At 39.7% G+C, this 13268-nt stretch overlaps 1 protein-coding gene across 9 annotated transcripts in view; it reads right to left on the bottom strand.

Annotated features, from left to right (window-relative positions):
* Positions 1-1015: 1015 nt before the first annotated feature.
* LRCH3 (leucine rich repeats and calponin homology domain containing 3) overlaps positions 1016-13268 on the bottom strand; it is a 63000-nt gene continuing 50747 nt past the window's right edge. For 6 of the 9 annotated variants that reach the window (XM_030455854.1, XM_030455847.1, XM_030455849.1 and 3 more), the window contains 5 exons: positions 12677-12790; positions 11888-12006; positions 11318-11455; positions 9288-9365; positions 1016-4148 (listed from right to left, as the gene is read on the bottom strand). In XM_030455854.1, coding sequence (XP_030311714.1) covers positions 4020-4148; positions 9288-9365; positions 11318-11455; positions 11888-12006; positions 12677-12790 — 578 coding nt within the window. In that variant the 3' untranslated portion in view covers positions 1016-4019. The remainder of the gene's footprint in view (positions 4149-9287; positions 9366-11317; positions 11456-11887; positions 12007-12676; positions 12791-13268) is intronic. The other 3 variants (XM_030455855.1, XM_030455852.1, XM_030455853.1) reach the window with 1 other exon arrangement.

Below are 13268 nucleotides of genomic sequence, written 5' to 3'. Positions count from 1 at the left end.
TGTGGCTGAGCTGGCTGCTTCCTGACACTCCCACGCAGGAGAGCTCAAACCATCCAAAGCCTCCTGGGCTCTCTGTAAATTCAAGTGGGATGACTGAAATGGCAACCAGACAGCCTTTGGCTCAGAACTTTGAATGGGAGGAGTGGGGCTGGTGCCCGACTATGAGGCAGAGTTGACAGTCAAGGGAGCACTTAAATTTCAGACACTCCCGACAAACTTGCATTAAAAGTGCTCTTATTGCTGCTAGGGCACTTCTGCTTATTTGAAACCAGAAGCTGTTTGCATCCTGGCACTGGTACATCAGCCATGAGCACAATGTCTGCCTTCCCAGTCCTCACAGGGTGTAGGAACTGGGATGGCTCCAGCCCATGCTGGCAGGAGCAGGGACAGGAGGGTGCAGACACCCACCTGTGCACCGTGGCTCCTGCTGCAGAAAGCACCTCACAGCAACCACCCGAGTTACATTCCTCATTTCACCTCTTCTCTTTCATGCACTGTTGACTTGGTACATTTTGTTTAGGTCTAGTACTTTCTGTAGCTGGTGGGTGTTAACAGGTGACCTGTTCAGGTGGAAGAAATCAAGTTTGATCATAAAACCCTGCACATGTTTTGAGCTAAAAAAAAGCAGGACAGAATGGTGGGGACAGAACAGCCAGTGCCTGGGGACTGTAACCATGCTGCCATTCAAACTTTTCTCTCTGGTTAACTATGAAAACCAGAGAAACAAACCAGGCCCATTAATTGTCAACTGTGATGATGGGGAAGGGACATTAACACCTGACATGGAAGATACAGCATTCATTGAGACAACAGGAAAGCAGCAGGAAGAAATGTGGTAAGTTTTAAAACTTTATTTCAAATTACCCATGGTTTCCTTTTATATTATCAATGTGCTAGAAGTTCACACTACTGGCAGAATACAGGCAATTTAAAATAAAGTATATAATATTCAGACACATTTATATGTAACAGACTTAGAAATTATGGAATGTATTTACAGACATACAGCATGGGATGAAGCTTTAAAATCCTTTACTCTATTAATTACACGTTTACACTGTTTTCAGAAATAACAAAATTAGATTGCTTTGTAAAACATCACAATATCTATACAAGTTTTTAGATGTCCAAATTCAGCTTAGAAGTCCTCTGTTTCTAAAATGTTTTTTCAAAGAACCATTTATAGTCAATAAAAGGGTTAAAATACTATTTGCCATTGTGTCACTACCAAGAACAACAGAGCTGTTCTGGGTGCTGTAGAGTTATCTCTGTTTGATTTTCATCATGCCACTGAGCCTGGGGCATTTATGAAAGCCTCTCCCTCCACAAGGGGGAGGCCCAAACCTTCTCTGTTTTGCCCCAACCACCTCAATGCCATAAATGCCACCGAGTGTCTGTGCCACTCGATCTCGAGTGTGTAACCTTGCTGAGCCTCAAAGGCAGCTCAGGACTCAGTGTGGTTTGAGAGGACAGTGACACAACAGAACATTGTACAGACACCAGCAAGCACAAAACACTCAGATGGATTCCTCCCACACCCTCCAACACAAATGCCCCAGAGAGGAAAGACAATTGCCTCTTTTCTTTAACACACAGCATAAGATTTTATACATGTTTTCTTTAAAATATTCTATTCACGGGATACAACAAAAATTGCACAGAAATACACTGAAAAATCCCAAATTATTTTGCAAAACAGAACTGAAGTTGGTTTTGGTATAATACATTAAATAAACCTTATAATGAAACTTCAGGTTTGGATTTTTGTCCTGAACATCTGGGTCAAGATTTAGAGTTTGCCAGCATGAAGACACAGGATTATAAGTGCCAAACGTGCATGACCACATGCACTGAAACTGCCAGAGTGAACAGGACACAGTAGGTGACACTGGGGACATGCCACCAGCCCAGCTCAGCTGCTGTGTGCAGCCACTGCTCATAGAGGTTAACAGCGCTGTTACCCAGGCACGAGAGGAAACGGCCATGGCCTGCAGTTCAGGCTCAACTCCCCACCCCAATAATTCCTAAAAACTACTATTAATGAAATATCAAACTTCCACCCAACCTGAATACCGTTAAGTTTCATTTTCCCCAAGTGCTAGAAGGTGGACTGGAGCAAACAACACACCCTCACAATTCCATGAAGGGAATGGTTTTCTTAAAACAGGAATATATAAATATGGTCCACTAAGGGTACATTAAAAAGTTAACATTCCCCTGTAATGATACAAGTGACCCAATGTTAAAAACTAAGATGGTATCAGTGCATCCCTCTTTCAAACTACGTGCAGAGACAAACATGCAAGAAACATTGTGGTGTGTACTGTTTGCTTCAAGTGTCAGAATCTTCACTCAGCAAACTACAGCAGAGACTTCAGACACTTTTATGTAATCCTATAAGAATTACCAACACCCCTTGCAAGCAAAAACAAGTGAAACACAAGAACTACTAAGAAGTAAAATACATCTGCATGGAGCTGCTCTGTTCCTCTGTGGTACAGCTACAGGCAAGTTACAGGCATTTTCATTTTTTGAAGGGCTCAGGGCTCTTACCCAGCACAAAAGGTTTCTCTTTATTTTTGTGGTTTCAAATACCCTTCAGGTGTTCTCCACTTGCAAGGTGATCACCCAATGCCAGTAAGAAGCAACTGTAATAATTATGTGAAGTAAGGGATTCAACAGTCACCACAATGGACCTTCAAAGAAATACATGAAGCAAAACAGTGGAAAAAAAAACGCAAATCAAACGGGGGAAAATCCAGCAAAGCCTCGTCCTTGCCCAGTGCTCCCATGGCAAGCTTACTTTAGCAAAAGTGACCTTTAGCTGGCTTATTCCCATTTCTCCTTCCTTTATCCCCATAATATCCTCTTAATGTATTCTGCTTCAAATATAACCCCAGGTCCAACACCTCTGATGCCTGAAGTTAGTCTCAGATCCCATGTACCATGTACTGGTAGCAAAATGTTCTGGGATGCTTTACATTGGCCAAAACCTAACAAAGAAACTGCATGGGTGGAGAAATGGATTTTGCAAGGTTGTTTTTTTTTTTAATAGAACACATTAGAACTGATCTGGTAGTGAGCTTGGCCTCAACACTAGGACCAGAGCACACAGAGCTAGGCTTTGTTTTGCAGGTCAGCTTTCACAAAAAATGCAAAACTTCTTGGTTGCCTCTAATAAAACACATCCCTACACAACCACAGGGGGAGGTGAGAGGAGGCAGGAAATCTCCCTTCACTTTGTTGGAAAAATTTTCACATAAAAACCTGTTAAATCTCAAAGTGAATCCATCAAGAATTCTGATTGCTATAATTTGAACAGTTCTGGTTTAGTATCTTTTACTAGGATGTTTCTTGTGGAAAAAACAAGCAGTATTTTTTCCCTTGAGAAAAAAAACAATAATAATTTTTTTTCCATCAAATTTTAAGTAAACGAGGACATGCCAACACAAGTTAACAGGGGCATGAGGGGACCCTGTTATCAAACACTGCAGGTTTGTGTGAGATTAAGGTCAAGATTGTGTGTTGCAATTTTTAAAATATATAATAGAAATAGCTGTTGTCTGGAGGCAAAGAATTCCCTTTCTTTGAACCCTGAACGGGAGGAAAGAAATTAAATTCATCATGTGCCTACTGCAGCAACATCTTTTTTTTTAACATACAAGTTTCCTTAGGAATTACTTTCCAAACTCCACACGCATGTCTTCAGTCTACAAGGCTACAGCTGGCTCCACCAGCCAGCCACTGGAATTCCCTGCCCTCCTCCCAGAGAACTCTTTTTTTTTTTTTTTTTTCCTTTTCTTTTAAATAAGGGGCAAAAATATTGATAATAAGAATGTTACTGGAAACTGTTGCAATCTCCAAAAAAAATGGAGCAATGACGTAAAACATTCCTGTCAGGAATCACGGAAACTCATTTCCTCAGAACAGAGCTCTGTGTGTTTGGATGCACTGCATGGGCAGTAAAGTCTTCACGTCCTTCTGCTTAGCCAAGGTAACCCAAAAGGTCCTGGAGGTCTTTACACAGCAGACAAGTGGTGAAGTTGCTGCTGCTTTGGGGGTGCCAGCTCCAGGAGCGCCTGGACAGTCCCAGCTACCTGTGTCAAACCCTTCTCTTCTAAAATATGTAGAGGCAAACATAATTGCTCCTGAATAGGGAACAAAACAAAGACAAAAACAAAATGGATGAAAAACACAACTGAAAAGAAAAAAAAATTAAGCAAAAGGTGACCGAAATATGAAATGTTATGGACAGCTCACACACACACACACACACACAGGTATGAAATGAGATTTCTGCTTGTGGGTAACAAACCTTGAACATGACTATTCAAAGGAGGAGGCCTTAGGGTAATCCTTGTGTTTATAAAAAAAAAAGCTTACGAATAAGAATTCGACAGAGGATCATGGGAGAAGAGGGGAACATCAAATTCTCCTCTATCTCTGCCCACACTGAACTGTGTGGCAGCAGCTTATGAAATCAAAAGTACATGAATTTAAGGAGGGGGAAAGCTCAGCTCCAACACAATGCCCTTGCTACTACACAGAGTAGGAAAGGAACTTTGACTTCCTTTCCAAAACACAACTGCCTTTTGGAAGGAGTCCTCATGTAGCAAGCCTGTTTCATGTGAGGAAAGACCTACTTTAAATCAGGGAATTAAAAACTGTGCAACAAGTCTAAAAGGAAATATACTTAAAAGCAATTTTCATCTCATGAGACACACTGCCCATCCGAAGCACTCTGATCTCTGTCATTACAAAAATCCCTACAAAAAGTAGGAAGCATGAGTTGTCTTATGAAAAGGGAAAGACTTGCTTCTACGTATGACTGAAATATCCTTGACCATAAATACAGAAAATGCTGTTTCTCCTGTTCAAGGCAATGAGAAACTGACAGTGTATTTATAGGCAAATATTCATCCTAAGTCATGTGTGAGTCTAACTACTGTTAATTTAACCTCCAGAAGCACACCCACTTAGCAGGTTACCTCCGAAGTACCCTAGGAGTAACAGTAATACACAAAATACAAAAAGAGGTTCAAAGTGTTTATTAACAATTCTGTCAGTCTCAGTCTAAGATGGATTTAAAGCCTCATTCTACACAAGTCCTTGGCTTATCCTGGCCAGGATACATGCCACAGGTCAGGATACATGTCCAACAGTTCTCTGTAGAAAATAATTGAAGTCTGCCCATCCTACAGAGCTACCAAGGTTATTTTTCACGTTATTTCCACAGCAACCTGAATTTCTCCACTTTTTGAATATTTACTGCCTTTTGCTGTTGAAGAAATCCTTCAGCAGAAACACTGGCAGCCAACACTCCTCCTGCACAGCTCAGTGCAGAGAAAACAAATGAACCCAGACTGAAATTGTCACAGTAAGCCATATGATCAGGCTGAAATACATTTTTCTTCCAGCAAATCTATGGTTTTTTTTTAAAAATTGTGCTTTTTCAGAAAATACTTGTAAACTTGAGTGAATATGCCTCATTTTTTTTTCTTAAGTATGTAAATAGATAAGGGGAAAAGCTTTGGAATGACTCCATACCATAGACAGGCATGAAAAAGAAAATTTAAGAACTGGAAGGCACTGTTAGTGTAAAACCCCTTGCAGCTTTTATCACAGTGTTCATTAGAAGAAGTTAGGAAATATAGGAACGGAGTTCATTTTAGTTCATAACAGTAAGCAATGCAAAAATAGCTTATTTAAAAATAAAACAATCTCCCCCTGTCAAAGGTCCCCTCTTTCCTCAATGTTTTGATTGGACAGAACACTTTGTGTGATTTGGAAAGAGGGCACCAGCTCCTCTACTACACCATTTGTTAAATACTTTGTGTTACAAGAGCTTGTGAGATCCACTTATACATAACACATTTTAACTGGTGGTGACCCCATTTGCAACTAAAGTCCTGTGTATCTTAGACTGTGCTTCAGAGTTGTTGCCAGGTTAACGTCAGAATGCTAACACCACTTCAAGTGGCCTTACAAGCCATTTACTGTATTTTCAGATATAAGAGAAGTTTATTGAAAACACATTTGGAACAGCCATTTTACTTAACACTTACCTGTCACTGGACTCTGAGCAGAGTTCCCTGAATCAATCTACACTCTGAGAAGACATGGTCTTTTACACATCCCATGGGGAATGCCCTTAAGTTCTGAGGTGTCCCTGAGACATTAAAGCACTAAAGTACCAGGATGCTTTTCCTGGGGAGCTGAAAAGCTGTGAAGCTTTATGGAAGACTATTCGAGTTTTGTAAAATAGTGAAGAGTAATCTGTGCAGTTGGGACTTAGATTTTTGCAACTGTATGATATAAAAGTTTCTGGAAATTACAGGGTAAGAGGAAGAAGGAAATAAGCACGGAACAAGCATAGGCTGGGGCACCCACAATCAAGTGGCAACTGAAGAAGTTTTTGTTAAGTTTTATCCAGAGCACAGGAAAATGCTATGACATTCTGTGGAATTCTGAAAGAGTCTTAAAAGATTTTTTTTCTTCTCTGCCAGAAAACTTTTCTCCCAAAGCTGCTGAAGAACTCAATTTCTCTGAAAATTTCCTGCTTCATCTGTTAAGAAGCTCAAGTAGCTCAGAATTCACTGACAGTTATTCTAAAAATCCCAACTCACAGTAAATACACCACAGTCTACAAATATGAGAAATCAAATGTTCTCAGAGGTAGGATTAGGGACTGAGGTTAAGAAAAAATTACCAGTGACAAAACTTTACAAAAAATCACCAGTGGACAAAATTTACCAGACCATGTCTCCTAAGACTGTTAGATCTCATCAAGAACACCAATATTGGAAAAAGTACTTTGCCTCCTTTATCATTTTTCATCAGATAATCCTCAAGCAAGTTACCAAAGTGGTGCAATTGCCATCATACAAATAGGGAAACTGGGGTACAAACTGACAAGATATATTTCCCAGTGCTACATCACTCATCAGCAGACTACAGCAGGCACCCACACATCCTAACCTCAGTCCCTTGCTCTAGCACATGGACAGCACTTCCTACCTTGTAAAAGCACTATATCTGCTAAATATGAGACAGCAAATACAAATGTGAATCATGTACCAGACGGTTGTGTGCATGCACCAGTGTGTTTACACATCATACTCATCATCTCTGTCCCATCAGTGGGAAAGAAAGCACTTCATACACACAGCCTTGACAAAAAGCAAAGTCCTTTCCCAAGCACCAGAGTGGAGGGAGGAAGCAGCAACACTGTCCTGAAGCTAGAGAAAAAAGACCCAGCGATAGAACATACAGAGCGTTAGCATTAGAGTACAGTAAAACACCACAAAGCCCCAGAGCTGAATGGAAAGGGAGACAAGACTGGATTCTTCTGAATCTGTCCCCAGGGAAAGAAGAGTCTCAACTGTTCTTTTAACGCTGAGGTTTAGCTGAAGAATGTCAGAAGGGGAACAAAGATTGTCCTGTCCAGAGGGTGTGAGCAGGAAGGGAAAACAGACAGAAAAAAAAAGGTCAGTCAGTTAGCCATAGCAACATCCACAAAGCAGTCATTAGACATCTCAGATATAACCTACACATTCACAGCTGGTTAATTCTCAAAGGAATCAGCAAAAAACCCATTGCAAAGAACTCACTCACTGCAAATACTTAGTGTTCAGTGAGGTGCCTGTCACCTGCACAACTTAAACATGTAACAGTCTTTGTTGGGAGAATCAGCACTTAACACAGGCCTCCTTCAGGAGAAATGAGGAGGCTAGAGGTTTGAGATACTGTTGGCATTATTACTTACCTAAGTTAAGTCTCCATACATATCTTAGTTAATAAAAGCTACAGCACAAGGGTCTATTTATGGGTAACTGATGTTTGAATGCAGCATCCTGCAGAAATATCTATTACTGATCAGTATTTAAGTGTTCTGTAACTACTCCCACTGTGTATCTTTTCCTTCCCTTTCACCCAGGGAACTGCTGTGTATCAGTGAGATGTAGATGTACAGATCAATATCAATATCAATCTTTTGATGCAAAGACTTTAACAAGCAAAGTCCTACAGAAATAGCTGCTCCACTGTGGTGCCCATAATTAGCATTTTCTTAATAGTAACCTTCCTCTGAGAAGGCAAGTATTTCTACATAGATCCATACTTTTGAAAAGCCTTTTATTTTTGTAATAAGAATGTAAATGAAAGGAAATACCTGCAGGCATCTTTTTGAGAAAAATATACTGGGTTACCATGCCACTCTTGCATACAGATATCATGTTCACATCTCAGTTATGTAATGTAGAGATGTAGAACTTTGGAGTTCAGGTGGGGGTATTTCAGTAGACAGAGACATTCTCCTTGAACTCTTTCACATGGAAGCAAGCTTTTTCACTTTTTTTCAAATGTGGGTCATTTCAGTGATCTGCTCTGTACTGCAATCCCATAAAAATTACATCTTGACTTTTAGGAAAGCTATAAATAGGGAAGCTGGGACAAAACTGAAAAATTTTGCTCCAGATAAATTTATATTGTGCAGTTCTGCTGGGAGTAAAACTCTGAAATGTCTTAGATCAAAATAGTGCAGGATCTCAAAAGTACCAATTCATTACTGAGTCATGTGAAATTGCCAGGCAGCTTAATGTATACACTATCCTAAAATCCCAACAGCTCAAGTGCCAGCAAGTGAAGCTGTCTGGAAACACCAGAAATTACTGCATGATGACTCAACATTGGTTTTAGAAATATCTGGGAAATGAGTCAGTGGGTCTACTTTTCCCTTTCACAATACAAAAGAAAGCAAACAGCACCTATAAGAGAAACGTTAATTCTTAACAGTATAAGAAATCAAATCACTTAATGCACTAGAAGAAAAAATAAGAAAAACATTATGTATTAAAATTCTTTGTTCTGTGACAGCTGCTGAATAAGTAAGTGGAAAGGACAGGACAGCATAAAACAGGTTAAGTGGACTCAGATGGACTGTTGTATATGTTCCTACCTCCTAGATCTTCCAAGTTGCAGAAGGGGACAAGAAATATCAAAAGACAGATTTCTACCATTGGTACTTAGCAAAAGGATTAGGAACAAACTGCATCAGCTGTTTTGAATCTGAGTGAATCTGATCAGATAAAACTGTATCTGTCTTAATTTTCATCTGAAGACAATGCAAGATTAATTTGGTCTATACTCCAAGACACAGGTTATACTTCGACCTTCTAAACTTTTAATCACTTGGTTTTCATCAAATCTTTTAAAGAATCTTTTACTTCCAGAAGCATCAGAAAAGCCTGTGCCTGAGAGAAACGTATCAGAACAGCAGAAATATATACCTGAGGCACTCCAATCCTTCTGCAAGCTTCCAAGAAATTCTCCACGTTTCGTCTGCATTTTGCCATTGTAAGTTTAGGCTGCAAAGAAGTAAAGAAGGCAAGCACAATGTTCTTAATTAGCATGATTTAAAAACATCTTTACTTTTCATTTAAATAGACCTCTTAATACATCTCCTTGCCAAAAAACACTCAAGAGATATAAGCTTACCTAATTCAAAGCAGGCCCTGTTGAAATTTGCTTTTCTAGAGAAAAGCAAGCCCAAATTTCAAAGCTATTTTATGAAAAGCCAATTTATGAATGCTGGATGTTTTTTAAAAAAGACCATTCTATGTTAGGTCGTATTTATATAGGTGTTATATAAAACTGGCTAATGCTTTTAGTGACTACACATGAGAATTTAAAAAATACATTTTGAACAAAATACACATGCTGTGATTTCAGAATACTTTATGATATGAAGCAATCTGCATTACTACAATAAAAAATAGATAATATTAAACCATATTTGAATTAATGAAGAGATGAACAAAAATGAAGGCTAGATGAAACCAGAAAACTGTGGAAGAAAACTGGAAGTGAAGCTTGCTGCTTGTAAGCCTCTTGCAGATGTGTTTGATGTAGCTGTTTGAATTGCACTTGCTGGCATTTCTCCAAGCAAGGTTTTTTCTACATTTAGCTTTCCTACCTCTATACAACCACACCACAGCACCTGCTCTGTCTTGTTTCTGTTCTTGAAGCTTATTCTTTTCTGGTTAAAGGGACTCAAGCTTCCTGCTGCTTTGAACAAGCCACCCACAGTTTAGGTAGCAGCAGGCAGCAGCCTTTGGGGGTTCAATGCTTTCCATAAGTAGTGGGATTTCTGCTCTGTGCTCTCAATGTGCCATGTTTCCCCACCAAGAAAGCAGGCTAATGGCTGGCAATGACTTTTTTCTCCCAAAGGAGGGAGGGAATACAAAAATCTGAGAAACAACATGATGCCTCCTGCTCCTGGAGCCATGCAGACAAAGGCTGCCTCTTCCTTGGGATTTATATGACATAGCCATGATTTAAATACCAATGTAGAATATTCAACAGCACATAAAAACAGGCCACTGAAAAGACATCCTCAGTGATCTAAGTCTTCTGAGTACTGTATGTTTCTTCTCTTAATGATTCCATAATCTGCCTAAAATGCTGGCATGTCCAGTTCAATCGCTCTCAAAATAATGAGGACATCTGCTTGCTCCCGTTAAGCCCAGGGGAGAGGAACCACAATGATACAGTAGGCAGCCCTGCAAGTGCCAGTTCAAATTCCAAACAACACAAAGACTGACTCCAGAATCAGGAAAAGCAAACACAACATGCATGTTTCAACTTCTTCCCCTAGAAACAATCTTCATTTTTTTGGTCTTGATTCATCCAATTTAAAGGTGCATAACAAGCAGTCTGCCTGTCCATATTGCTTTTAAGTAGATGACCCTAAATATTTTCAGTGAACCTTGACTTCCACAAAAACAGATTATTATGTAAATAACCTGTTGTTATTCACAGTTCTTGACTGTTCTCTAATGCAGTGCTTTCCCTGTATGTTAAACAGAAGTAGATGATGCTAATTGCTTTCCAACCAACTTGGCTTCTCTGCCTGTTTCCACCACGTGGTATAGTGGAATCCTAAACAGTGTACAGAATGTTGTATTTCCCTGCTGTTTTCTTGAACATCATGGACCTCTTGATCGTTTGAAGTGCCCTATTTCAGTTTTCATGCTGAATGGTCTCTTATTTCACCAGCTTTCAAGTTAACACAGGGAGACCTTAAAAGAGGTAATATTTCTTACAATTTGTGTTAGAAGTATTTTCAGTTAAATGAAACAAGCTCAAATATATAATTTTAATGACACTACAGACTTTTTTTCCAGACAGAACAGATGGTTACTTTTTGTCATGTATGTTCACAAAAGAAAATCTGCAATTTGGCATTTGTCTGCATTGCAGGACTTTGTTGAATGTAACTTTGGACACCTATAAAGTGCTATCATTACCATATACTTACAACAGCAGGTGAAGGGACATGGATGCTGGGAACAGATCGGGGACGCACGTGATTAGCCAAGTGGCACAGAACGACACCATCAGTGAGAGCTGCTCCCAGGTCACTGGGCAGTGACACTTTCAACCTCGATTCTATATTCTGTGGGGAAAAAGAACACGGACACAAAAAACCAGTAAGAGCTGGTTTCCTCAAACTGTTTCTTTCTGCAGAACGTTTTATAAGAGGCAGAGTGCTTGCATTACAACTCTGTCCATCCTCATGACATTTTCTGAGTAAGATCAAGGAAAGCTGTTCACACCACTGTGCCCAGAGTTGACCACAATCCAGGAGCAACTGAGTTCTAGGATAAAAATCAGGAGACAGCAGAGTTTATTCCACAGAATTTGATGCTGACTTCACTACTGCATCCATCTGGAAGAACCACTTAGACAGTACAATGGCATTTAATTTTGGCCAACTGTGCACCATACGGGTTCAGTGAAATCTGTCCAAAACACAAGGCCAGGTTTAGCAGGGTGCAAGCAAGGCACTTATTAAGATGTCTACATGCTGGCTCCTGGCAGCACTTACCTTACGCAGCTGCTCTATTAGCTCCAGCTCCTCCTGTCGCTGTTTGGAGTTTTCTCTTACTCTAGGGTCTGCAGAATCCTTAGCAGGAGACAAGGCACGGGTAGAAGATGAAGTAACAGCTAAAAAAGGAGCACAAAGGAAAGGAAATCACTAAGCCTGGTTCAGCTGATGGTCCTTTGCTGCTTTACCACACACACACACACACACACACAAAAGGTTTCAGGGTGGATACAGTGCATTCCTTTTTACAAATCTGTTTCTTTCACTAGACCATTATTAAAACTAATGATCTACTAATTTAAACGAGGTGCCCTTTAAAATATTTTCTCTTCTGCTTAGATTCTGTCCCTTCTGTTGGAAAGTAATAATTCACAAAGGTGGACACATTTTTGCTGTGTGGAACATGTTGAAAAAGTTCAGTCTTTGCCTACAGAAATTGAAATTTTGTTATGTGATGCTGTGCAACACGTTTTAGCACTGCATAGCAAAATTTATCAAGCTGCCTTCCTCAGTTGGTGAAGACTTTTGTGGCAATTTCCTTGGTATCTTTTTAGCTGTAAACTTTTTATGTGTAAGATCTGGAAGAATAATTTCCTACATTTCCACAAATATGACAAAATAATACTTGACAGCTCTAAAGAAAAAACTTGCTTAGTCACATAGTATTTAATACTATGTGTCTACCAAGGGAAAGTAGTCTTGAAGTAACAAGAACAGTGCAAAAACTAGGTAATACAGATGTTAACATAATGTAGCAAACCCAGCTAATTTCTGAGCTATATAACCTACCTTTGTTTGCTTCATCCCTGACAGCTGTTCGGTAAAGGAAACTCTCAGGTCGCTGGGAAGGGTTTCTATAGGAAGGTGGGGCTGCATGGCCAGGATATGGAGGGGAAAGGTGGACTAAACAAATGTGGAAAGGCACAGGAAAGGAGAGGAGGAAGAAGGAAATGGTTAGAGTTTAAATAGGAAATGGGTTCTGCAATGTGGTAATTAAAAAGAACAAAACAAAAATTTTAATATAATCATGACAAAATAAATTACAGCCATGCATGGTAAAAGCACAGAGCAGGAAAAGGCACTACCAAGGACACTTGCATGCAAAGCACATTCCACATACTTATTCCAGCAACTGTTCTGACTGCTGATTAATGCATCTGTGTGCCAAAGCCCCTATGAAGGCCTGGAACAGCCAACTCTACACTATGAGGACATAATTTACCTCTCATCTCTTCCCTCATGTGTTTCTAAGGGGACCCAAATAAGTGGGTAAACTCTCAAAAACTACACATATAGAGATGGGAACATAAGCTCCCTTCTATTCATAGAGGCAACTAAGCAAACACACATTTTCATCTTATTTTTCAGGAATTTTTCTTCC

Source organism: Calypte anna, chromosome 9 (genome assembly GCF_003957555.1).
Source record: "Calypte anna isolate BGI_N300 chromosome 9, bCalAnn1_v1.p, whole genome shotgun sequence".
Taxonomy (NCBI): domain Eukaryota; kingdom Metazoa; phylum Chordata; class Aves; order Apodiformes; family Trochilidae; genus Calypte; species Calypte anna.
The sequence above is the reverse complement of the archived record's forward strand: the minus strand, read 5'-3'. Positions and strand labels throughout refer to the sequence as shown.